Source organism: Mastomys coucha, unplaced genomic scaffold (assembly GCF_008632895.1).
Source record: "Mastomys coucha isolate ucsf_1 unplaced genomic scaffold, UCSF_Mcou_1 pScaffold7, whole genome shotgun sequence".
Taxonomy (NCBI): Eukaryota; Metazoa; Chordata; class Mammalia; order Rodentia; family Muridae; genus Mastomys; species Mastomys coucha.
Window position 1 is genome coordinate 93,091,001 of NW_022196913.1, and position 27,398 is coordinate 93,118,398.

General features: G+C 40.2%; 1 protein-coding gene across 5 annotated transcripts in view; it reads right to left on the minus strand.

The window, feature by feature from the left end:
* The window catches only part of Enpp2 (ectonucleotide pyrophosphatase/phosphodiesterase 2), a 119,708-nt gene that overhangs the window by 36,590 nt on the left and 55,720 nt on the right, over positions 1–27,398 (minus strand). For 3 of the 5 annotated variants that reach the window (XM_031358303.1, XM_031358304.1, XM_031358302.1), the window contains exons 8-13: positions 26,446–26,565; positions 17,117–17,172; positions 13,012–13,077; positions 12,168–12,240; positions 5,757–5,865; positions 319–444 (exon numbers count right to left, since the gene is read on the minus strand). In XM_031358303.1, coding sequence (XP_031214163.1) covers positions 319–444; positions 5,757–5,865; positions 12,168–12,240; positions 13,012–13,077; positions 17,117–17,172; positions 26,446–26,565 — 550 coding nt within the window. Of the gene's footprint in view, positions 1–318; positions 445–5,756; positions 5,866–7,839; positions 7,996–12,167; positions 12,241–13,011; positions 13,078–17,116; positions 17,173–26,445; positions 26,566–27,398 lie in introns of all 5 variants that reach the window. The other 2 variants (XM_031358306.1, XM_031358305.1) reach the window with 1 other exon arrangement.

The following is a 27,398-nucleotide window of genomic DNA, read 5'->3' on the forward strand; positions in this document are numbered from 1 at the left end:
CAAATTCAGATAAATTGAAATCATGTAACTTTTCTCATCATAATGCAATAAAAGTATTTAAAAAAAAATTAAGTGCAATTCCCATGTTATAAAACCAAGTGCAAATGTTGGTAGATGCAGCTCTGTACCCAGAACCTCTGTAAATAATATATGTTAACGTGCACAGGAGTCTTCATAGGTCGCAAGTCTTCTATCAACATCAGAAAGTTGAAGCTCAACCAAGATTTCTTGCCCAAGCGTTCTAGCTGCAGAGAACAAGTCTTTACCTCTTCAAATGATTATTAGTTGAACAACTTAATATTTTCAAAACCAACTTACATTTAGAATTACTGATCACCTTGGGTCGAATTCTTCCTAGAGTTCCGGGCACTAAAGTAATATCATCCACATTAGTCAGATAGTTGCTCAAGAACTCAGTTCTGTCACATGTCACATCTTCCATTCCTATGGGGATGGTAAAAGATACACATAAGGACTGTCAGGCAGTATTAAAATTAAAATCCTAAAAAAAAGAGTAGAGTCCCTAAAGATAGCATTGTAACATTTAGTTAAATCTCTAATTAGATTCCAGCAAATTAGAGGAAACATCATGACTGATATGAAATTTTTATAATCTTTATCCAGAACATTCATTTAGCCATATCATCCCACATGTAAAAGAGGTTGAAAATGTGTCACCTCAGTGTTATTACTTTGAGTTATTGAGCAAGAACAGCAACACCAAAAGCCATGTTTAAGGTCCAGTGAGATGGCTCAGTGGGCAAGAGTGCTTGTCCCCAAGCCTGACCACCTGAGTTTGATCCTTGAAGCCCACTATGGTACTGAGAAACAACTGACTCCCAAAACTTCTATTCTGACTTCTACATGTTATCCTCCCCCACCCCTCAATAAATAACATTTGAAAAACACAAACTATTGACAGTATAATAGAAAAGATTATTCTTTAATTGCTTGAATCTGTTCCCAGCAGGGTAAGGGACAGGGTGGCACAAAGGACTGGAGCACGCAGTTCTACTTCTTTTGCAAAATATCATTTCTGGGGCTGGAAAGACAGCTCAGTGGTTAAAAGCACATACTGTTCTTGGAAAGGGATCAGAGTTCACTTCCTAGAACCTATGTCAGACCAATTTCAGCTGCCCATAACTCCAGCTCCAGGGGGATCTGACACCTCTGCACACACACACACACACACACACACACACACACATTTAAACAATGCTATTTCCTGTTCTCCTTCTTACTAGAATGTCCCCTGCCTTAATGATATAATCACATCACTATCTTCACTGGTGGCCTTGGGTGTTACTGACAAAACAATACTGGCAAGAAGAAATGGGGGAAAGAAAACTAGAGTCATTCCAAATGACCACCCAACGGGAAAAACAAAACACTGCGTAAAAACAAGTTTTAAACAACATAATTGGAACCGGAAGGGTAGTGTCTATCACACAGAAAAGGTCTAGTGAGAAAAAAAAAATGAACCAATCACTATTCATTCCTACCCCAAAATTTGTTTTCTGCCTTCTAGAGCTAGGGAAATTTGCAGTAATTTGAAACTAATTTAAATCCCGAGATTATAGACTCTAGCAGCTCTACCGATCTAAATCCCATAGAGATCTTTATTGACATTTTTAGAATTCACAAGTTGACCCAGAACAATAAACATTTACAGTGCAGAGGTCCCCCCACAATTGGTGACACCCCACTCCTATGGCCTTACTCTCTGAAGCTCTAGTTTTCAAGTAAACAATCCAAAACAAATTAATGAAAATTTCAAAAACAAATTATTTATAAATTTTAAATTTCCATTCTAAATAAGATAATGAAATTAATTGCTACCCTTTTCCATTTTCTTCAAGATGTAAGCCATCCACTTAGCCGATATAACCACACAGTAGCTAAGAACAATCATAGTTATGACTCTTAAGACAACATATTCTAATTGAATTTTTATCAATCAAAAATATATTTTTTATCACTAGGTATTGTCAATTTTTACTATGTCAGATTTATAAATGATATTTTATCACAATTACAAGTGTGTCAGAAAGGACAAATACACAGTATTTAGTACTCTCTGCAGTCTCAGGCATCTACTGGGAGTCTTAGAACATATTTTCCTTGGTTCTAGAGAGACAACTTAATTGCCTTGTATGTTAATATTCTCTAAGAGGGAAAATTAATGATTTTGTAAAAGGTCTTAAGGTTTTAGAGTAAAGAAATGTAATCCAGAGTAGTCAAGATCTGGTAAAACTCAAATTATCACTTCTGGAGATTCTTTTTTTCTCTCTAAAACTTTATTTATTATTGTTGTGTATAGTCATAATAAAAGGCATCACACTGTATATGTGGAGGTCAGAGGACAACTCGGTACAGTCTGTTCTCTCTGTGTACCTTTTCAGCAACTCCAGGGACTGAACTCAGATCACCAGGCTCACATGGCAAGCACCTTTAATCACTGAGCCATCTCAGTGGCCCGCATTTTCTATTTCTTAATATCAATTAGCATGAAGAAAGAGCAAAGTAGGTTTTAACATAACACAGTCATGTATTTTTTCTTTTAACATGGAAACTTCCCAGACGAAAAAGTTAAAATAATAAACAGTTTTGTGTTCTAGTAAAACATTACCCTAGAAAGGGGGAAAAAAAAAAACTCCAAAAACAGATGAATGGAAGATGGAAAAAATCTTCCATTTGTGACATTTCAACACTGTTGCTTCTGCAGTTCCAATGTTGAGCAATCGCCCTTGCCTACAGTGACCATCAGGCAAATGTGCCCAGGGTTCCTCCCTAGCATCCCCACCCCTTCCCTCCAGGCTGCCTTCCCCCTCATGGAGCCAGGGTTTTCTTCAGTCTGCACATAAGGGACTGAGATTTGCTGACATAGATAACATCCAGCCTCCTAGGTTCTTAAGAGTTGTGGTGTGATCTGAGGTCCACTGAAACTTAATTCTGCCAAAGACCAGGGCCTGAAATAATAGGCAAGCTACCTTTGAGAAAAAGAGGCACCTTGCTTGGCTTTCCAACACTAATGGATCCATTCCGTTTTACCAATCTGCATATTGAGAATGGGTTTTAGTCTGCATGTGGCCTTTATGGTGCTCTGACATGTGACTCACTGGGACCTTAGATGTCTCCTGCTAGCATGTGAGCTAATGCTCTCCACACTTCTGGGCAACTTAAATTGAATTAGTGCGTCATATGCTCGCCATTTCCACCCAGTCTACAACTTTCCACTAAGCCCAACTAGTAGAGAATGATCTTGCAGAGGGTATCATTTAACCTACTCGGGGAAGCAAGTTAGCATCCACAAAATCCACCCTTTACCCCAGTTTCTCAGATCTTCTAGAACGCTCGGGAAATAAAATCTCAGGAGCCAAAATAGAGCTAGGAAGATTCACTAACTATTATTAACAGAACTGCCAAGAAGTCAATCAATTTTTTTTTTACACGCTACTACAAGGGAAAGGCCCCAAACTCCAAGGTCATTATTATAATTTATGGTTTGATAGTTTCAGAACATAGGTGGCACTCTCTAGAACTGAGTCTGTGAATAAGAATGGCCTCTGAAATCTCAGTTGGTACTGAATAGGAAGCTCCCTCTCGGCTAGCTAGGTTTCAGAGTAACAGAAGGTGCTATGCAGGTTACTGGGACAAAAAAAAAAAATTCAACAGCCTTACTCAGCTGTGAACCCTGTCAACTATAAGAACCAGTGTGGCAAGATAGCTCCTGGATGTAATAGTGGCATTATAAGGGTAATCACTCACTCTCTACTTGGAGTTCAGGCCTGCTCCATAGTAGGAAACAGTTCTGGTGATATGAAGAGAACATGACCTTACAAGACCCAGGGATAAGCCAACTGTTACTATTTAGTTAAGAGAACGAAGTGTCCAACTACCCTCTACATTGTATTTCTATATTCACATATTAGCACAGCTTTTAGATCTTATCAGGGTTGGTTGGTTTGTTTGTTTGTTGGGCAATGGATAACAGTTAGTGCAGAAACTGTTGACAAAATTCAGAAAGTAAGTTTCTGGAGTGCTCAGCCATACGGGGAACATCTCTATCATAACCCTTTCCTAAAGCCACAGAGGGTATTGCAGAAGACTGGGTGAAAGCAGTGAAAGAGCTAGAGAGAGTCAGGACAAAAGAGAAACGGTGTCTTCTGGACATGACAGAACCACTGTACTAAAAAAAAACAAATCACAGCACCCATGCTTGCCTGCACAAGATCAAGACAGTCAGCATTCCATTATGAGTGGGGAAAGAAACATGAGCCCCCATTCTAACTGAAAAGCTATTGACCGTTGGTGAGTCCTAGGGAAAGGAGAATCAGTTTTCTTTAAGAACATAAATCCCGTGTTCCAAAGATGGCCCCACAGTCTTGGATATATGAGTAGCACAAACTGGACTTAGTGAATTATTTAAAAAAAAAAAAAAAAAAAGACACAAGACACAAGGACAGGAGGAAGGGGGAGAAGTGAGGAGGCTGGTTAGATCTGGGAGGAGTCAGAGAGAAGGCTGAATAAAAATATACATTTCAGATAGTCCCTGAGGCCTTAGCTTTATTATCATATGATATTTATGATCTCTCAATCGCCTCAAAAAATGCTCACAAGAACCAAAAAAAATTTTTTTTTCTAATTTAAGAAGTATTTTAAAGAAACCATTCCTTCAAAGGCATGGTGGTGCACCCCTACGGGCCCAGCTGCTGGAAGACTGAGACAGTAGAGTAAGTGATCTCGATATGTCTTGGGCTACGTGGTGGAAGGAAGGAAAGAAGGGAGGAAGGGAAAGGAAGGGAGAGAGGGAGGGAAGGAGGGAAGGAGGGAAAGGAAGGGAGAGAGGGAGAGAAAGGAAGGCAGAGAGCGAGGGAGGGAAGGAAGGGAGAGAGGGATGGAGGGAAGGAAAGGAAGGCAGAGAGTGAGGGAGGGAGGGAAAGGGAAGGAGAAAGGGAGGGAGGGAGGGAAAGGAAGGAAGAAAAAAGAAAAGAAGGAGGGAGAGGGGAGGGGGGACAAAGAAAGAAAGGAGGAAGAGAGGGAGAACCAACTACTTCTTGCACTGATCCCTTCTCTTAATAAGTTTCCTGTGTTGAATCCTTGATTTTGGCCTTGGATTCCCTCTGAGAGCTCCAGGAAACCATTTTTCTAAAATGCCATATTTTTGACAAGACCCCTACATCTCTGCCTCCTTTACATATTAAGAGTTATCACTTTAGCTACACAACTTTGTACAGCCATTCTGGAGATGTGGTTCAGAGAGGCAGGAGTCTGCCACCTGCCACATTGAATTCACAGAGGAAGTCATTCCTACCACATGTACACTGTCTGCAAGACTTTAATAGGAGACAGATTTTTGCAGCAAGGCCTCTCCTGCAAAGAACATGAGGATGAAGAAATCCCTGGGTCTCTCTAACTTTTGTATCATGACCTAATTTCTTTCCCTATCCTGAAGCAAAAGAAAAAAAATAAGGAACAGAATTTTGGACTCAGAGCAGGGGTTCCTTTGTTCAACACCCTGGGAAACTTCTATCTTTTTAGTGTGCTCGGTTGCTTGATTGCTTGGTTTTTGGTTTTTGAGACACGGTCTTACTGTGTAGCTCGAGTTGTCCTAGAACTCACTCTATAAACTAGGCTGGCTTCAAACTCACAAAGATCCTGCCTCTGCCTCCCAAGTGCTTGGACTAAAGGCACGTACCAACACCAACACCCTGTGAAGCTTCTATCTTAATAGCAAATTAAAAATTAAGCCTTACCATGGTCTCCAACAAAGATGACATTCACACAACGGTGCAGCTTGAGTTGTTTCAGCCCATCCATTAACTGCCCCACGGTCTTGTCAATCTCTCTCAGAGGATTTGTCATCTGCAAAAGGCAAGTCAGTCCTCACATATTTATTGATGTATATATTTTTACCTTTCAATTTCCATAGTTCTTCTACCCTTAGAACGTTCTGGAAAGAAAACTTCTGGCCCAGAGGCAGAGTTTTGTCAAGGAAACATTTTCCTTTTTTTAATGATAATAAGCTGTAAGTAGCTTGCAGTCTCTTGTGAGAATTAAAAAGCTCTCCTTATTCCATCCCTTGTGAAATATTTTGATATGAAAATATCACAAATTACTGTGGTAAGTCCTTTTTGAGGTGCAAAATGGCTTTTCCATCATGTAATCATATTCTGTAAATCCAAGAGTTTTAAGAGTGAGTCGAAAGTCAGAGAGTATAAATCCCCTTTTCTTCATATAAAGTCACCAGACTTTGGACGATGAGAGGGAGAGAGAGAGAGGGAGAGAGGAAGAGAGAGAGAGAGAGGAGGAGGAGGAGGAGGAGGAGAGAGAGAGAGACGCTCTGAGGGAAACAAAAGCGTAAAGACTGAAGGATAAAAACATCACCTCCTGGGAAATGAATTAGAACATCGTTACTAAAACAAGATTCATGTCGCTGTTCCGAAGACCATAACTGCCGACCTCAGAGAGCTACCATTTGTCCTCAAGACTAGCTACTGCCTCTCAACATAAATAAGAATCGACAAAAATCCTAACAGACAAAAATGAACCTCAGAATTCCTTCTAGTTAGACTAACGAAATGCAAATTCCCAATTCTTCTCTGAGCAACATTTCCAAAGCCCAAAAATCCACCATCTCTTACTATAGTTCCAACAGGAGCCATGGGTGCTCACACAAACATAGGATTGCCTTCCGGGTCTCATCTCTGACCATGAAATAGAAAGTTTTAAGAAACCTCACACCAGACAAACACCTTACACTAGTTTAGATAGATTTTACAGCTCAGCTGACAACCACACACATACATCCAAGATAAGCAAGACAGAAAGAAGAGGCCTGAGCATCAGTTCCAATCAAATGCATCATGGCATCTGCCATGGGAGTCTTCTCGGATGAGCCATGACCTTTCTTCGTATCATTTCATCCATGAAACAAGGTAGAGAAGCCTCTTTTCTTCACAGGAGTCAGCTTTTCAAATCACAACTGAAAGTTGCAGAATGAGATGTGCCACAGAACCTGAAGGGACTAACAGATGTGCGCCTAAGTGGTATTTGTCTGGGAAACACGCTATCCTCCAAGATCCATGTCTAGACATAGAAACATGAAATGCATAACACATGTCTATCCTTGGCACTGAGTTATTTTCCTTCATTCAATGGGACAATTCAGGTGAAATCCAGAACTTAACTTCTTAGCAATCAGGTTCACAAGGAAGAATCTGCCTCATAGGAATTTGAAGGTTTTGAGAGAATGAATAAGCAAAGGTTCCTTTGAATGTAAATGCTAAAAGTAAATTCTGTTACTACCATTGTGGGGGAAAAATATGCAGCTCTGTCTGCCCATAGTTTTCTCTCATGCACACAAGACCTCCTCTGAGCTCAGAAAGTATACACCACTAACATAAGTCAGCATTTTTATTGTGTTCTAATCTGCATTCTTTTAAAAAGACGTGCCCTACCAGCTTCTGAGATTCTTTTCAATAGGTAGCACCAGAAATCACAGTGATTTCCCCCCGCCCCAACCCCAAGGAAGAATCAATACCTCTCTAAACTGTCACTTACAGCCTAAACCTAAATGGCAACATCCGTTTGGGGTCAACTCACGTTAAAGAAGATCAAAGACCCCCCCCCCTTTTTTTTTCCTGTGGTACTGAAAGTGCAAGATGTCTTCACATCACTGTTAACCTCTAAAGTACCAGAGGGTCCTAGACTCAGAGCCAAGGAGAACACAGCAGTTCTCTTAAACCTTACCCAGACGACTTTCAAACCAAGGCACTGAAGGCAGCCTCCAAGCCAGACCTGCCCGCCACAGAGGTTTGGAACAGTAGATAAACTTACTTTGTCCTGACGCGTTTCCGCTGCATAATGATCCATCCTATGTAATTTTCTTCTTCTTTTCTTTGGAGGAGCAACTGGTCTTTCCTGTCTCCTCTTAGGGGCAACTTTCCTCTTAGGTCTTTTAGCCGGAGTAAGAGGTGAGCCATAACTACTCTCCTGTACTGGCGGATAGAGATGTCTGTACTCAGAAGTCGCCTGTCCCTCTGGGACAGATAGTAAAGCTCATACGTTCCCATCTGGGGTCAGCAGAGTCTGAGTTGGCAAAACTAAGTTCTCCTTAAGGGAGAACACATTGGAATGAGAGGTGACTCACGGCCCTCTATAGGGAGAGGCCTCTAACCTGGGTCTCAACGTGGTCACAGCTTCATTGCTGATAACAAGATACGATAGATGTAAGAGGATCCAGTCATTTGGACTGCTCTTGGCTGAGAAGCCAGTGTATAGGTACATCTGAAAGTGATATTAAGCAAGCTTTGTGATTCCTGCACTGGGGACAGACTGCTTCTTGCTTACCAAAAAGCTCTCTGTGGTTAAAGTATTAGCTTGTAACCAAACAAAGTCAAGATCACTCGGTCACTTTGAGGTGAGAATGAGGTTTGTTTAGATAGTTCTCACTCAGCAACTGATAGACAATCTATGTGATCACACCACCAAATGTATTAAAGGGCTCTGAGCTTGCAGGTTCAACCAAGGACAAATTGAAACAGGAACGATCAGCAGTCCCCATTGGTCCTGAATGAACTCATACACATCAGGACTTTCAGCAGGAAAGAGGAACACATAGGATTATATGAAATCCTCTTTGAAAGATTTCACTCAGACTCTTGTTATGGGAAGCTGGCTCCCTGGCTGAAGTAACAAAGGTTCTATGAGTATTGTTTGGAAATCCAGAGAGCAGTAACATCTAACCATCAAGTGAAGAAGAGACCCCAGTGCTGGGGAAAACCAGCCCCTGATTTGCTAATGGTGCAAAGGTGAATTAAAGCAGCCGACCTTGCTGTCTACCTAGCTACCTTATCTCTTGGCAGGACTGTTCCAAGAGCCATTGGGATGCAGGCAGGGGCAGGAAGAGGAACAGTGTTAGTGTAACCAAGGGGGAACATCTGCCATGCTGTTGCTCTGTTCGCAGGGCAAGCGGCTGCATGAGCATTTCTGTTTCTATCTCATCCTCCCTCTCTCTCCAGCAGAGCGACCAGAAGTCACAGCCCTGTAGACTTTGGTTTGGTTTGCTTTGGTTTTAATGCTCCTAGTTTAGGCAAGTCTCCATGAGAAGAGCAGGAAAAAAGAAGAGGGTTTTTCCATGTCATGGTCACTAAGTACATTCTGCGAGCGCTCGAATCTGCCCATCAAACTCTAAGCCATTTGCAAGAAACTCCAACATTCCAAAGACGCCCAGAGAGAACCGTTCCAATTGCAGCAGGTTAGAAGAGCGGAAGAAATGGAGTGTAAGCAGATGGAGTTTTCATCCAGTCATTACAAAGGCATGTTTCTCCTTCTTCGGATGTTAGAGGTAGACGGAAAGCTAAGTTTTCACTGTCCAGCCATACTTCAGCCTGAATTTAGAAGTTTTAGCCTGAGGTTATTCAGAGAATGGGAGAGGGGCGGGGGTGCAAATTTCCCTGCCTTTCAGAAGGATTCTTTGCCATCTGAAGGTAGGGACCAGCCAGCCAAAGCTCTGCCTCTAGGCCCAGAAGAGCAGCCGAACAACAGGTAACAGAGAAAGCATAGATCAAAGAGAAAAAAAAAAGATTGTGCCAATAACCCAAAGCAAGCATATTTTGAACATTCACCATTACACTACAGTAGCAGGAGCAGTACACCATTTCTCCAAACTGTTAGCCCCGTGTTTGGCCATCTCAGTAAATAGCTTTTGAGACTCACCCTGAAAAACAAGTGTACTCAAATATTAAGCAAATAAAGCATAAACTTCAGTTGAATTCATCTTACTGTGCCATATAGCTCTTTGCTACTTAGACTCATTTCAGTTCAATTTGTAACACAAGTTCTTTTCTTGTTCTCTGTCAAAAGTTACCTAGTTTAGTAATCTTTAATCTGGTGTGTGTGGTACTCTCATGCACACTTGCGATCTCTGATGATACATCGATGTTTATATGTGCTTATGAGACAACCAAGCTTATCACACAAGAAAGGTTTTGCTGGTTTGCTTCGGCTCTAGTTTAGCAGAACAAAAAAAACTATTGTCTTGGTTTCAGGAGAAGTTTCTTAGAACCAAGAGAAAGAGTTGAAATCTGAAAATGTCCTTTCCTTTATGAGAACATGGTCAGGCTATGAGATTCTCTAGGGCATACAATCAATAATGTTTACCCAGCAGCTAGAGACGAAACTCCAGCTGCAAGAAGTATCAATACTTGGGGGGAAAAACATAATGAGAATACTTACAATTCTTAATTCAAAAGCACTATGGGAGGAAGGCTCGTATATTTATAAGCCTTTATGGACATAGAGACCATCATTGTACCAAATTAAAGCATTCTCCACCTTGCAACATTTAGTCATTGCTCAGCATTTTAAGACAGCTGGGCTGTTTCTTAATCAAAATGCATCTGTCTCACAAGGTAGCTATAACGAAACCACACGTATCACAAACCAGAGATGTCTCTGAAAAAGAACCTTTACTGCTAAGCCATGGGATTTAGGGAATCAAATGGGTCATAACTACTGTGTATGGTTAAGAGCCAGCTCTTGCCACATAGGTGACGTTGCCTATAATTTGAACATAGTTATCGGTGGCTTTTCTCAGTCCTCTGTTCTGTGGGAAAGTTAGCTGGTTCTGTGGGAAGGCTCCTGGTCTGAGAAGCGAGCACAAATCCTCCACTTATCAAGAAACTTAGACAGCCTTAAAGCTCTTCAAGTACCAGCCTTGACTTTCAAAAGAATGGCTAGATCAATACCAATTCCTGGGTTTTTTTTTCTTTTAAAGGATATTATTCCAACAAAATTGGACTTTTTAATGGAGCACATGGAACTAGTTAGGTGTTTAGTGGGGTGTATTTTTTTAACATTTAAAAAAAAAAATCTGGCTCCTTCAGTTCATCTTAAATTAATCTCAAAGAAAGTCTTCCCAAAGATAAAACAGCCATTCTTGCTTTTTTGTGTTTCATGTAGGCAGATGTTTATCTTATTTTATCATTTGTATTTCATAATCATGCATTAATGTGTAAGCATCAAAAGGATAAAAGAGCCTTGGATTTATATGACTTCCGTGATTCAAGACAATTTATGAACAGTTTCATAGTTATTAGTTTCTTCTACTTAAAAACAAAATTCACCAGCCTCTGAATTGATATTGTAACATTCAGAAATCCTTATGTCTTCTTAGTATTTGTTTAGACATGGAGCAATTTGTTCAGAACTGCTCCAATCAAGATACATTTAGCTGCATCTTTAACATATCCCTATGCTGAAGGAAGTGAATTTACTTGGAGCAACTGTGCCATCATGGGCTTCTAGAGAACTGGAGACAGTAACCATCAACAAAGACTCTTTGAAATAACTTCCTCAGCTCACATCAGTATTTACACTGTCCCAATGACCTCTGTGTCCCATGATGAAAATGAAAAGCATTTAAAATATTTTAACAGTTTGACTTGCAGACTTCATCATATGGCAGGTCATCAATGAGAAACAATAATATGCCACCATTTCCTGGATGTGATGTTCTAGTGAATTGTACCTTATGAGCACTGTCTTCCACTGAGAAGTAACCAGAGTGTTACTAGCATCATTAGCCACGTGCCTCCAGTAGAGCATCTCTCTCATTTAAGAATGCATTTTATCATCTGCATCTCTGGAGGGCCCATGACTTCACAGTATGAACATCTATGTCCAAATACCCCATAAAATGTATCTCTCCTATGCTGTATGTCAGGTTAACCATGATAAGACTACTGGGGCTGTGTAAGGATTGCCTCTCTGTGTAAGCATTTTAAGGGAATGAAAATTTAGTTATGGTGCCTTGTATATCAGGGGTCTCAAAGATTCCTTCTGTCCTAGTCAATGGTAGCGAAATCTTCACCTGCTCTACAATGCCTTCCTTTAAGGCTACAATTTCCCCTATGCCTCACGGCACCACATTTAGAATATGTTTCTATATTAAAGCAATCTGAAATAAAGTTCCTGTAAGAGAACCAAGTGCAATTAAGACTTTTTAAAAAAGTTTTTAGTCTAAGATTTCCAAATTATTTGACAATGTCCATGCCTTTTAGATTTGAAAATTCCTAGACTTTGTACAAATCCTAAAATAAGGTTTTGGAAGTTCAGTGGCCTGGGAACACATGTTCTCCTCAGGCAGATGGTAAACTACTAACCTCAGGGCCAAAGGGGCCGTACTTATGTCCAGAAAAGTCAGGCTGCTCGGAGTAGAAGGCATAAACTGAAGGCCTGTAGGGAAATGAGAACCAGCGTCACCCCAGGCTACACAGAGCAATCCATATCACACATAAAACAAACGAACACTTCAAGGGGGCTAGGGAGCACCCAGGAAGGCAATAGAAAGAAAATAGGAGAAAGCAAAGCACAGTAACACACATACCTGCCAGTGCCATAATGAAACCCATCATTGAACGTTACCAACCTAGAGGATCTTAAAAACAAAATCCTTGCAACTGAGTGAGTCTCCCACCCATGGTTAGTAGTACAATGGAAAACTTTTACTTCCTATTACTTCCTCATCCATCGAGCTGTGCTTCCACACCACTTCTCACTGTGGCATCTGGCAAGGGCCACTTCAAAGCATTAAAAGTCACAATGAAAATATCCAAACATCACTGGGGACTCTGATCCTTACATAACAGAACACCATCTGAAAGAACTGACTATATATTCAAGGAGATGGACACTCAGGCTTAACGCCTTTCAGTCCTTGGGATGCTGAAGACTGATTCCTTTATCAAAGCCAACAACTTGCTTCAGGTCCGCTGAAGTCACCAGGATTAGCAGCGGGAATAATCCATGTAATTAAATGGTCCCCCAGTGACTGAAACCTTCTTAAGGAAATAATGCTTAAGGTTAATAAGCACAAAACTTTTAATACCATCAATCCTTGGCTGTGCTTCTATGTCACAGTCCACCCATCTAGTGCTTTGTCCAGCACTGGGCCAAGATGGAAAGGTCCTAAAAAGGGAAGAGAAAAGGAGAGAAGAGAAAAAGTACCTCTCGTTGTCTGGCAGGGAAAGCCACTGAAGAATGGTTAGGATTCTCCGCTCGTGAGGGATGCTCCTGAGGGGCATAAAAACAAAGCAAATCCATCAAGAACAGGCACACATAATTATAAGACTGACAAAAGGGGTATAATCTTCATCCACAATGGCTTTTGTGTTTAAACTACCATTCCTCTGTTGAACATAATTACCCTAGGCCTGGTAATAACATTAGGAGCTCTTGGCTAATACAGGACAGTGCCCTGAACTGAGTACTGTTAGGATGCTAAGCAAGCTAAGCACTATCTTGACATGAGAAAAAATCGTTCCCCCTACAACAAGGAAAACAAAATGTTCTCTTGCTCTAAGATCAGACTGTAGAGGCTAATTCGTGTTGAATCCAAACTTGCACGAGATTTATCGTGGTGAGGAAAATTATTGTGTAGACCATTTAAACCTTTAGTCTCAGGGAACATCAACAAGATGGCTGGGGAAAAAAAAATGATCCTCACAACCATGGTAGATGACTAAGTCTAGAGACCCTTTCTCTGTGCCTGCAATCGACACCCATTCCCCCAGCTTCACTAAGCTCTACTCTCAGGATCTGATACCACCCCAGAAACCTCTCTGTCTAGAGATGACCTCCAAGACCACAAAATCATGCTTACTATAAAATAAATCCTGTTGTAAACATATTGCACTGGCATTGAACAAACGTGGCCCTGCTTTTTATGTCCTATAAATGAAATCAAACGGGACTAAGCAAAGCCAGGCCAGGTTAATCACTTAAGGAATTTAATCCTTTAGCCTGAGAAATCCGTTGTATCAGAACAAAATAAATTTAATTGCATATTTTGAATTCTTTCCTCACTTACAATGAAAAAAGCCAATGCCCTAGCCTATTCATGTTACTTTATTTCTCTGTCTACCTGAAAAGCTGCTTTATTTTGTGGGTGTGGTGTCACACTACAAATATGGACTCCTGGCATCACTGGAGAAACACAAGGTAGGAGAACATGTGCCAAGCTCAGAATGCTCACCCTTTGAAAAGGTACTTATCTTTTGCAAAATGCTAGTAGCGGTACCTATTCATAGGTATTGGAAGGATCCAAAAAGATATGTAAAGTTCTTAAAATCATTCCTGGCTCATAGAAAGGGTTTAGGAAAATGTTAGTTTTATAAAACCAAGCCAATCAATGTTCTAGCATGGAGAGGATAATGTTCTAGCATGGAGGGGGTGGGACTTGCCAGCCTCCACTCCTTACTGAGGAGCTACTGGGAGTCGTTGGCTTCTAAAGGAATGAGTCAGTTCTCTTTGTGGCTCTGATCTCTGCTAGTTCAACAATACTGGAATGGATGGCCTCATACCCATAAGTATATGGGCAGCATCAATAGCATCAAGTGGGCTTGGTGGGTAGGATTTTTAAAACATAAAAATAAAAAAGTCATGAAGTCGGGCAGTTGGAGAGGTATATCATCATGTGCTGGATTTCTAGTTCTATAGAAAGAATACATTCATTCATGAAATGTATATAAAAGGTACAACACAATTAAGGCCTGTATATAAACACAGATACAAGAGTCTCCTGCCAAAAAGACTATGGTAGGAGTCACTCTCCTCTACTTGAAATGGGAAAGCAGAGGATTGTTTTATCATTTCTTGAGTAAAAGCTCTGCCACCATGCCCCCACTACTCTCTAGTGTTATATGTGCAATAATAAAGATGCTGGAGTCTATTCTGAGTGGGAGCATGAATACTACATTTAACAAACTCCCTCTTAATGCTCTGGTATCTAAACCAAGGATTTGGATAAGGTTGTCTCTAAAGGTTTCAATGTGCTTTGGAAATAACCCCACAGATAAAAATGATCTGGCCCTTAGACATGAGTGTCTCAAACACAGGGCAGAGAATGCAAATAACCTGACCAAGGGCCAGCAAGTGTCTAAGCAGCAAGGAAAACAGCAGGTGTCACTGTCTCCAGCACCATCAACTGGCAAAGAATTAATCTTGAGAACAAGGACATAAGACACCCTCACAAACACACACACACACATACATAACGCAGACCCGGGGAAACAAAGACAGCTAAGAACTAGAAAATGAAGGACTAACTAAATGAAAAAAGTAGTGGTGAGAGGCTACATTGTCTAGTCAGCACTTAAAGAAATAAATACCAGCTATTGGCTGCTCCCTCTGTACCAACGAACCTAATAAAGCACTCTAAAGAAGTTAACTCATTCTGTGTCCACGGCACCCTAATTACAATTCCTACTTAAAGATGAGACTATTGATTGGCTGAGATAGTCAGTCACTTCACAAGCAGCAGACCTAGGGTTCTATTCAAACTAAACACCTCTATACAGAATTATTGCCTCTGAGAATGAACTGAAACAAAGGAGCAAAATGCAGTGTCAGCTGGGGATGATTTTGAAATGAAACACTATCATTTAAGAGCAAGAATAAAATTCTAGACTGCAATAAGAAACTGTGCTAAAAAGATGGCCTTTAAAGTCTAAACCTATGGTTTGAATCTGGTTTTATTTAAATTTGAAAATTTTTCAAAATGGACTATATGTAGATTCCCTTGATATATATTCCCTGTAAAAGTGAGAAGCCTGATCATATTTTATAAAGTTATAAAAAGCTTCAAAGGGGTCAGGGTTGGAAGAAAATGAGCCTGCCCACTTCCAGGACCTGGAGATAAAAGAATAGCTGGAGAAGCAAAGACATCTTGGGAGCACACAAAAGCCACCTTCTTAAAAGTGTTTTCAAATGGGTGGAGAAAATTGTCATTCAAAGACAGAACACTGGGCCTTTTCAAGGAAGCTTTGCGGCAATTCCAGGGGGGTTAAGGGTGAGGACTAAGTATTAATTATGTTGTTGGCTCCTCTCCATTCGGCAGAGCAGAATTCCCATACGCATCCGTGAGAGCCAAGGGTTAAAATCCGAGAAATCTGTGGGAGATTAACTAGGTAGACAACAGACCATTTACATTAAGCAGCATCAGTTCTAGCCTAGCCACACTTACCTCTCAAGTCAGGAACTGCTTTAAAAAGGGGGGAAAATTGCCTCTAAAGGGGCACCCATCTTAGCTTCGGATCATCCAAAGTACTTCATTCTGAACCCCTTCAAACCCGAAGAGACTACCCTCTGTTCCTGAATGTGAGTCTAGCGAAAGCATCATTCTGGATTAAGCTGAACCCCCTGTTGGATCCTAGCACACTGCTGCTAATAGACCAGTCAGATTTTTGTGTTAAAGCATAAAAAGCAAACATTCCCTTGCTTGCTAAAACTGCTTTGGTGGTTGGAATAAACAAAAACAAAAGATGGAAACATTACTCTGGGAATAAAATCCCCATGAAAGTTGAAACAGATCCCCTTTCTTGTTTAAAAGGCCTTAAACATAATCAACATGTTGACCATTTTATCAGGTAAATTTCATTTGAAAGCCTGAAAATGTCAATTATTAGCCCCCAGTTACTTCTGAAGGGGTGAACAGTCCTATAGTCTCACTGGGAAAATTCGAGAAGTTTGGTGGGAAATGGACTAAAATGGATGTTTCCCCAACCCTGGCCTACTGTGTTGAACTTCCAAACTCTATACTCAGCCTCCCAACCACCCAAGATCACACTCTGTGCCTCAACTTGGGAATCAAAATAAATAAATACAAAATAAACACAGTAAGTTGTAATATATTTGTAAAGAATGATAACAGAAACTGCAGCAATTGTCTAAAAGAATTACACATTCCTGGATGAAAAGCTGCCAAAATAAAGATTGACAAGATAAAAGATGTAAAATGTAGGCCAGGGAGAAAGGTGTTCATAACTAAAGGATGGGACAAAAGAAGAGAGAGAGAGACAGACAGACAGAGAGACAGAGAGAGAGAGAGAGACAGAGACAGAGAGCAGGAGGGGGGTGAGAAAAGAAGTAAAATGAGGCATAGAAAGAAGTTTGGGGGAAAAAACAATACCTGGAAAGTTATTTTTGAATCAATAAATCCTCATAAATTTGAGGTGTTTACATTTAGCTGAAATGAAGTTGACTTAAACTGATGTTACACCGATTGAACCATAACTGTAATTTTATAAACATTGACAAAATAAAGGTAACTTACACAGACCAAAAGAATGTTCCAGCTCTCACCCCTTGCTTGGTGGCTGTAATCCATAGCTAATGAGGAAAATATAAGAGGCTTTTTAATACATTCTGAGTTCTGGTCAAAGAAGAAAAAGACTAAAATACATTAGAACTGATATGTTATACTCTACTCATGCCCACCATAAAATTCACAGTATTTCCAACCATTTTTCTTTCACATCTGGAAGTCAGAGTCATTATTTCTGTAAATGTTATTTAATACATATTCTGAAAAGGTTCTCAAAAGCTCTACTGCAATGCCACTGATTTTTGAAAACTATATTTCACCCCCAAAGATTCTATTTTCTATACCTGTCTTTCCTGATCATTGTTTTAAGTGTTACTTATCTGGTAGAATTCTGCTCATCAAAGGATGCAGGGATAGACCATATGTTTCTTTTACAACTGTCGGCCTTCTGGAGTAGAGTCCCAATTTGGTACCCAGATGTCAGAATCCTTAAATCTAGCTTGTCATGTTTGACTTTAAACTAGATGAATGAGGGCAGAAAAAAAAAAAAAAAAGAACCAAAAAGACTACTTTCTAATTTTATAGTTTCTTCTATATTGTTCATCTAGCTTTTCTTTTCTTTTTAGTGAATGGAGCACTGAGGGAAAGCTCCTAGGATAGGATAGGTGAATGTAGCATTTCATGAAGAGTATTTCTAAATATCCTTTGTGAACCAGCCATTAATGCATGCCTGGTATTGCAATACCAGGGAGTTTGAGGCAAGAGGACAAGTCTAGGATGCACAGTGAGGTGGGGGTTATTTTTGTTTTTTGTTTGGTTGGTTGGTTTCGGTTATTTTGGTTTTGTTTTTAAATTCTTTCTAGCCCATGCTGATGAGAAGTAAAAGATGACGGAGTTCAGAAGCCACGCTTCCCACCTTTGCATCCTGGACCCTGACCCTTGCTTCTGTCACCTAACCATTGCATGGACTTCCAGAAAGTTACTTCGTTACGTCGTGCTTTGGTTTCCTTCCCCATGCAGATGGACTTTCTAGCCTGGGGGATGATGCTCTATTTTAATGAGTTAATTCACTTAAAATCCTTGAACCAGTGTTTTAGCATTGGGTAAACAGTTCGTTTCAGTCTTTTATTATTACACAATAGTGAAAATCAATGGAATCCATTTACTTCAAGCATTAAAAACAGCTTACGGTGGCAAGGGTCCCACTACAAGTCTGTGGGAAGAAACCTTCTCAAAGGAAGAGCAGAGGCAAGGCATGAGGGGAATTGTAGTCCAAGACCAAAGCAAACGGCATCCTTTTCACGTTCCATTGCATCCAGACTTTGGGAGTATTTTATGACTCTGATAAAAAAAATCTTTTATTTATTACTTATTTTTTATTGTAGAAATATGTAATTGGGAAGCCCAGGGATCAAGGGGTTTGGTTAAACATTTCAAAGATGCCTAGCTTGAAAACTTTCGAAAGGATCCTAGAGCTCCTTTGAGTGTCTAGAAACCTACTTCCTAAAGATTCACAGCTATTGTAGCTAACAAGTGAACCATAAAGTAGGAGAATATTGACACCTGTGGGTTTCTGAAGTGAGCAGGAGGGAGGAGGACCTCCCTCATGGTTTCCTCTCATCTAGGACATCTGGTTCTCTGGGATGGCTCAAAGATTTAGGAATCTCAAATTGCTCTAAGTATCACTCCTTAGTCTGGTCCAGCACGGGGAAACAACCTTCTACCTTATAGATACCTCTGGCATGCTCCATCCAGGTTTCATAATGCATCCTAGACTTTAAACTACCCTCAGCAATCCTACCAACAAGAGATGACTCAAATTAAGCCATCCTGTGTCAGCCCCAAAACTGTGCCAGATCTTAAAGAGGCCTGTTCCTCGTAATATAGGACCAACATTTATACTTACTTTATTTCCAGTGACACAAGCTCACTGCCTTCGTATCCAAACAACTTCCTGGAAAAGCAGCTGCCTTGCTTTTTCCAAGGAAACTGTATCAAATACCAGGTAGTGTTTGATATGTAAGAAATAGAAGGTCAACTTGGAACTTGCTAGAGAAAAAAAAAATCATCACATGAACCTCTCAAATAATGACCTACATTTTTCCAAAATTATAGTGTAACGTTCATGCTGATGTATGGCTTCATCTGGACAAGGGGAAGTCCTAGATATAACATTCAGCTGACCAGAAGAAGGGTTTACAGTGGTAGGTTGCAAATACAGTGTGAAGATGACAAGGAAGATGATGTAAAGTTACTATGATGGCCCTCAAGAAACTAAGAGTGAGGATATGGGAGGAATGACTGGAAGCCCTGGGAGGACTGCTCAAAGGAGCTGCTCAGGTGCTGGCCGGGCCTAGCTCCACCCTGCTAAGGATGACCAAGATACTATTTGAAACATGTTATCGTGTGAGAATATGTTCAAAACAGCTTGTTCAAATATGGTGGTGTGTACACTAAATGATAAAAGAATAGTCGTATGTTTGGTCTCTAAAGGAAGCCACCAGAGGGCTATCTCCAGATGCTGTGCTTTCGGGACATTCCTTGACCCCATCCCAACCCACGGCCCTCCTCAGTGGACTGGCAAGCCCATTAATGTATGATATTGAAGAATTTGGAATAAATTGTTTATACTGGTGACGAAAATCAGAATCTATCTTTTTATGTAGGGTCTTTTCCAGATAGACTAGCCTTAAATTCATCACAAAACTGAAGATCCTTGTCCTGGTGGCCTCTACCTTTCAAGGACATGTGCATGCCGTTAGATTCAGTTTTCTGAGAATTTTCTGGGTTTTCCAGAAATTATCTGTTGGAATCATAATTTATATCTGAAACATCCCAAAATGTAAACTATTAGGACAATTTGAAGATCAAGAAGTGTGTTTCTAGCCAGGCATGATATTGTCCATCTGCAATCCCAGCAGTAGAGGGCAGACACAGGAGGATTATGTATTTGAGGTAAAATACAGAGAATGTGCCCTTCTGAAGGAAGGAACTTGAAAGTAAGAAGATGGTCCTTCCTTCTTAGTAGCTACCACACTGACTATATTTCTAAAAGGAAAGCAGGGGCCTAATCAGAAGAGAATAAAAAAGTAAATATCAAAGAAGATATGAAACTAAATTTACTCATGTAAGCAATACTCATTAATTATAGTGGAATACATACACATACAAAAAAATAAGAAAGAAAAAGAAGAGGAGAACAGGTTGCAAAGTAAAATAGTTTAATGGGCAATGAAGGACAAGAGAGACATAGAGGAAAACCATGAGCTAAATATCCTATAAAAGATAATGTATAAAATTATCCATACCACCATACAGCTTTTTTTTATTGTTTAGTTTATATACCAATATTTTATTGAGAAAGTATTCCATATTTGAACAAGCTTTCTTTTTTTTTTTTTTTTTTTTTTTTTTTTTTTTTTTGGCTTTTCGAGACAGGGTTTCTCTGTGTAGCCCTGGCTGTCCTGGAACTCACTCTGTAGACCAGGCTGGCCTTGAACTCAGAAATCCACCTGCCTCTGCCTCCAAAGTGCTGGGATTAAAGGCATGCTCCACCACTGCAGGATGAAATATTTTTAACCCCTTAATTTTATAAGATCTAAAACAAAAATTTGAAACAAGTTATCATGTGAGAAAGTGTTCAGGAAAGCTTGTTCAGCAGGGTGGTGGTAGCGCATGCCTTTAATCCCAGCACTTGGGAGGCAGAGGCAGGCGGATTTCTGAATTCAAGGCCAGCCTGGTCTACAGAGTGAGTTCTAGGACAGCAGGGGCTATACAGAGAAATCCTGTCTCAAAAAAATAAAAAATAAATAAAAAATAGAAAAATTTTTATCTCATAGCATGATCAAAGTTTAGCAAATTCTGGTAGATTGAAGCATGAAAGGATGTCTTAAGTCAAATCCTAAGCTGCATCTGTGGAGTCCATATGTATATCTTATATTTCAGGGGTCTGAAGTGTGGGAACTGGTAAAATTGAAGGCCCTAACATGCTGCCCCCCAAAAAAAACCAAAAAAACGAAAACAACCCTTTAAAAAAAACATTTTTTTTAAGTAGAAAGAAAAGTTTCCTGGTTCCTCATTAATTTACAGAAATGTTAAGTTGTAATTTTTCTGAACTTGAAGGCAAACATACATTTCCTTAGAAGTTGTTAAAATTTTAAACAAATAAACTAAGACAATACTAAGTGTGGACCCCTTACCCTTAATCCCCATAATTCTGTTGTTTTTTCTCTAGAAGCCCAATGCTCGCCATTGGTGCCCTAGAAACTGTAGTTTGGAAACCAAGCAAATGCAAATAAGTAAGGTCTTCCTATGTTGCAAGGAATGCTGAGAATCAATAAAGCTTCCCCACTGGCACCAGGGTGATCAATGTGAAATTCAACACTTTCTGTAATTAACTATAATAAATAGGTATGGGAACAGGCAAGTTTAAAAAAAAAAAAGCTGGAATTTTTTTTCAAAAATATAAGCAAACAATTATAATCCTTTTAGCATTTCTTTGCAAAGAAATTGTCCTGTATGGTCAAAGTCACAGAGCTGGGTAGGTAAGAGTTTTGAGTAACCAGAGGGGCAAGTAGGATTGCCGCTTCTGAACATGACTACATAGATTTTTGTTAACAATTTCACACACATATCTGATGTATTTTGATCAGATTCTGCGCCCCCTCCCCTCGCCCATTACTCTCTTGGCCTCTACCCCTATGTTCAGCAGAAGTAGACGAGCTCTCAGGAATCAGGAGTTAGTGAGAACCTGAAGGAAAGGATACAGGAGAACAGACCATGGACTATGCTGCTCTCCAGATAATGGCAGCCAATCCACAAGCAAAAGGGCTGCGGGGATGCAGGCCTCTAGGGCTGCCAACGCTAAGAAGATGGAGCCCTGCTAGCTCACTCGCTTGCTTGCTTGCTTGCTTGCTTGCTATTACTCTTCTTCTGTTTGGTTTTGGTTTGTTTTCCATTCCTTTTCTTTTCTATACAGGAGATAGAAGTCAGGGAAGTGCCCTACCACAGAGCTACATCCCCAACCCTCTTTTGACTTTTTCACAGGGTCTCACTAAGTAGCTCGGGCTGACCTTGAACTTGGGATTCTTTTAACCTCAGCCTCCCAAGGAGATAGGATTACAAGTCCATATCTAGAGTCTTACTCTCCCACACGACCACCTAGCCCCTGGGAACTGAGGACTGAACCCAGGACTTTGTGCTTGCTAGGTGAATGCTGTATTGTTGAACTAAACCCCCAAGCCCTGAAGTCCTAGTCTTAAGAACAAACTTCCTAGGAAAAAAACCTGTCTCAAACTTCCTAGGTAAAATCTGTCTCAAATGAGGTACAGAGCAGATCAACCCCAAGTATAGTCCATGGAGTACCAATGAACCAGGCTTTTGATTCAGTCTTTAGACTAGAAATGTGTAAGCCAGTCTCTTTTCCCATGCAACCCACAGACCAAAGCAGATGAGCAAACGATAATTTCAAAAGAAGTTGGTTTTAATATATGATAGAGAAAGAGAAGCTAGAGCTGAATTACTTTGCTAAAGCAGGCCTTCTAGGCACAGATCCTATCCTGGCTACTCTTATGTCAACTTGACACAAGTTAGAGTCACCAGAGAGGAGGAAGCCTCAATTGAAAAAAGCGACTCAGAGATAGGTAAAGCCTATGGAGCATTTTCTTAATTAGTGATTGATGCAGGTAGGTTCAGCCCATTGCCGGTGGGGTCACTCTTGGGCAGATGGTCTTGGGTTCTAAAAGAAAGCAGGTTGAGCAGGCAAGCCATGGAGAGCAAGTCAGGAAGCAGCACCTTCCATGGCCTCTGCATCAATTTGTGCCTCCAGATTCCTTCCTGCTTGAGCTCTCACTCTGACTTTCTCCAATGACGAACAACAATATGGAAGTGTAAGACAAATATACTCTTCTTTCCCCAACTTGCCTTTTTGGTCCTGGTGTTTCATCGCAGCAATAGAAGCCCTACGACAGGTAGCTCAATTGAAGTTTGGAACGGAATTAAGAGACTAATGCCTGGTTTGCAAAGAAACACTTCCTGGCTGCGTACCTCAAGGGGAGGTTACCTTCTCCTGACTTAAAGTAACTGAAGACAGTGGTTCTCAACCTTCCTAATGCTGTGGCCCAGTAATACAGTTCCCCATGTTGTGGTGACGCCCCCCAATCCTAAAATTATTTGGTTGCTACTTCATAACTGTAATTTGGCTACTCTTTTGAATTGTAATGTAAATATCTGAGAAGCAGGATACATACGACCTCTGTAGGGGTCACGACCCACAGGTTGAGAACTGCTGCCTTAAGAGCTAGGACAGAGAGCTGCTGGGGGTGTGCTCAGCAGTAGATCACACACTTTGTATGCACAAGGCCCTTGGTTCAATACTCAGCTACTCAGCGACAAGAACAAAAATAAACACAAGTTGTGGGGGAGGGGCATCCTGCAGACCTGTAACAGCGTTTGGGAAAGAGGCAGAAGGAAAGGGCATAGGAAAAGCAGGCAATAAGTTGTACTTCCCAGCAGGCCCATCCCTCTGGCCTGGAAACTCACTCCAACACAGTTGTGTGGCTTTCTGCCATCTCTTTTTGGAGCATGCTTCCCTCGCTTTAGACTGCAATTCATTCAGGAGGAAGGGCACTGCCCCATCAATAAGGGTGGGAAGGAATTCAAGGCCAGGCAGCTTGAGGAGGTCAGGAACGCATCTACTCCACTTAAAAACCCCCAGGAAGTTTGACTTGAGAAGACTTGAGTTGGGAAGTGAGCGTGACTTGTTTCTCCAATGTGCACACTGAGTCAGTGCACTGAAGTTACATACACACACGTCTGAGAGTCCTGATCTAACCTGAACACGGGAGTACTCCACTGGCCTCTTCATCAGAAGGTGCAGGACTATATCAAAGCATTGTCAAAAAAGAGAACACCCTATGGGACTCCACTAAAACACAAGTGAGATGCACAGCATCATGGGAAAGTGCATGGTAATTTTCCAATATACATCCCAGATGTGAGCATGTTGAAAGAGACTCCGGAGTGAGAGTGATCATGACCAATTGCTTTTAAAGGTGAAATTAACTTGTAGAAGTGATTTTTTTTTTTTTAAACTTAACTATGGAGCTTCAAAATTCCACATGAGCACTTCCCAAATCTTCATTCTATCTGCTAGGTTTTAAACAGGAACGAGAAGTGGCCCTTACTCAGCATTGCCTCTGACCTTATTTATTTATTTAGTGTTATTTAGCCAAATGTCCTACAGAGTTTCATCATTCGGGGGGAAAAAATAAATTAAATTAAATTGAATTACCAGTCTAATATTTTTATAAATAATTTTTCTACTCAAATTAACTCAAATTATATTTTCACTGGGAACTTTATAAAATGTCCAAGTCTAATAGACTTGCTTCTACACATGCTTCTAGAACACAGACAAATCATTCCTTATAGTGCTTAATGCCTAGAGGCTTCTAGAATATATGCAAATCATCTCAGATAGTGCTTCATGCTCTATATGCTGGTATACTTAGCAAATAGTTACCTTTAGTTTTTGTCTGTATTGTCTTTAGATGGATTTCAATACAGTGAGTTTTGAAAATATAGCTATGATGTTCCTTAGTATCCTCATGGCGCCTGACTTGATCAAGATGATAGACAGAAACACAAATCAGTTTGACCACAAATCTTGGGGAGCATTAGGAGACTTGGTCAAATGTGTCAACTCAGAGAGCTAGCGAGGAAGCAGGCCAACGAAGTAGAACAGAGAATTTACTTCATGGGACAGGTTAGCAGATTCTCTCTGCTGGGTGTCTACAGGAGGTAATGAATGTGTGGCCTTTTCGGCTACTGAGTCATGCTAACCCAGAGGAAGCTCAATGTCAACACGCAGTGTTGACATCAGATTACCATTCATCTCCATATACCCGTGTAGTTCCTCAGGAGAGTTGGTTTCCATAATCAAATTATTACCAAAGACCAACTAACAATAGTCAGATAATGCTCACATTGCTACCATTTTATTTGCTTATAAAATATTCCTCTATCATAAACTTGTAAAATCTACCCTGTCGGCAAATTTCACTGGGATCACAAACTAAGTCCTTACAGCCTTCTGGGAATCCAGCCTGAATAAAAACAGCGAAGTCAGAGCATCTATTATAAAGGGCCTTTTCTACAGGCGTACAGGAAGTCGGTCAGTGTTTATTTAAAAAGGAAAAAAAAAAAGCCCACATTTATCCTTGCATAGTGATTTACCTATTAAGTGAGATGACTATTTTGCCAACAGATGACCTTCTCTCAGAAAGTGATACCTTATAACACACGTCTAGCTGACACTCCTTATTCTGCCCATCTGTGGCAGTGAACGTTCAGATTCAAGCTGTCTCAGCATGTCGGCTATGTGGGGTAAGGGAGGATGCTGCCTCCCCCTCTCACACTTGGACAGACTGTGCAGAGGTCTAACAAGCCACCTCCCTGACCGTTGCTTCGGAGACCTGAGATGCAACCATTTTTCCATTCTCCCTCTGAACATCTGATTGACTGTGCTCTGGTCTATGTTCCTGTGGTGATTCTGAGCCTCCTGGCCTGCAGCTTGTACTCTTAAGTCCAGTTCTAGACAGTCAACAACCATGGCTTTATGTCAGTGCTTTTCTTGTGTCTGACCAAAGCAGGTTGCCTAACCATACAGTCACAGGAAAAACACCGGGGGAAGCTGCCTAAAGCCTTTTGATTTTCTGCCCAAGTGTCTGGGGTACACAACAGAATCTTCTTCAAAGTGTCAGTCTCTGCCTCAGTTCTAAGGTAGGATCCCAATTATTACACCTACCTTGTATGATTGAAATGGATTAAATAAAATAACCTATAAATTTCCCTTGAGTTTTAATCCATTCTCTTTCTCCAGAAACCCATTCTTCTTTCTGTTTATAATATTACTGGAGATCAAAAGAGCTGGGAACTCATAGTTCTTTTTCTTTTGCATTATATCCTCAAATTTAATAAATCAATAATATTTGTTCATTCATCTAGGAACTGTGACATTCAACCACAATACATTTCTACCACTATCATCCAGCAGAAGAAATTTATCATCTCACACTTTTGTCAGCATAACTTATGTTCATACATGTACATACATAGATCACATATACATATATAGGTATGTGTGTGTACATATGTACATATTATATACCCATATGTATATAACTATAGACATACAACACAAATATACTATATATACACATAAAAATGTATACATACATGAACACACACATGAAATATCAAAAGATGAAAACATCCCTTTTTTACGCAAAATCTTTGAAGGACCACAGGTCCACAGACACAAAGAACTTACGACTTACCGGTTGGCCTCCCCACCATCTATGGTTAAACTTCTCTCGCCCTCGAAGATGGAAAGTAGCATCAAAGACAGGATCATACATTGAATTGCCAACGATTCCATGGGATTCTGGATATAAACCCTTTGTGTAAGAGCAATTTTATTGTTAAAATAGCATTGTGATGATCTACATATATTAATTCTATTATCAATTTTCTTAACATAGAGGGTTTTATAACAATATTGAATTAACCAAATCAAGTAGTATTTGTATAGCCTTTGTTTTGAGTCTGTTTTTACATGAGTTGTAACTAATTTTAAGTTGTTTTAGAAATTTAAGATGGCAGCAAGAAATATATTTGTCTTTTTGACTGCTGAAACTTTACAAAATGGATGTTTTTAATATTTCACTTGAAATGTATACATGTCTCCAAAGAAGATTCCATTTATCATTCTATTTCTTCTTCAAATCAATAACTTAAATAATCATAAGAGTAGAAAATTATGTTTGAAACAAGAAAATAAGGTAGAGTTTGAAATGTTTGAAAATAAAAACCTAAAAAAAGAGGCTGGGTGGTGATGGCGCACACCTTTAATCCCAGTACTTGGGAGGCAGAGGCAGGTGGATTTCTGAGTCTGAGGCCAGCCTGATCTACAGAGTGAGTTCCAGTACAGCCAGGGCTACACAGAGAAACCCTGTCTGGAAAAACCAAAACCAAAAAAAAAAAAAAAAGAAAAAAGAAAAAAGAAAAGAAAAACCTAGAAGCTCTGAAAGCAACATTCTTATTTGAAAGTTCAGAAGACATAAGATAGACTTCTCTGAAGTTGACAGTTTAATGGGAAGCTCAGCTAGAACAATGCTTGAAAAAGCTATAATTTTAATTTTGCAATTTAGTCATTCACAAAGCTTTGCGTGTGAACAACAGAGGCAAATGGAAGAAAACAGATTTTCTTGTAATCCTGAGCAATATGCTC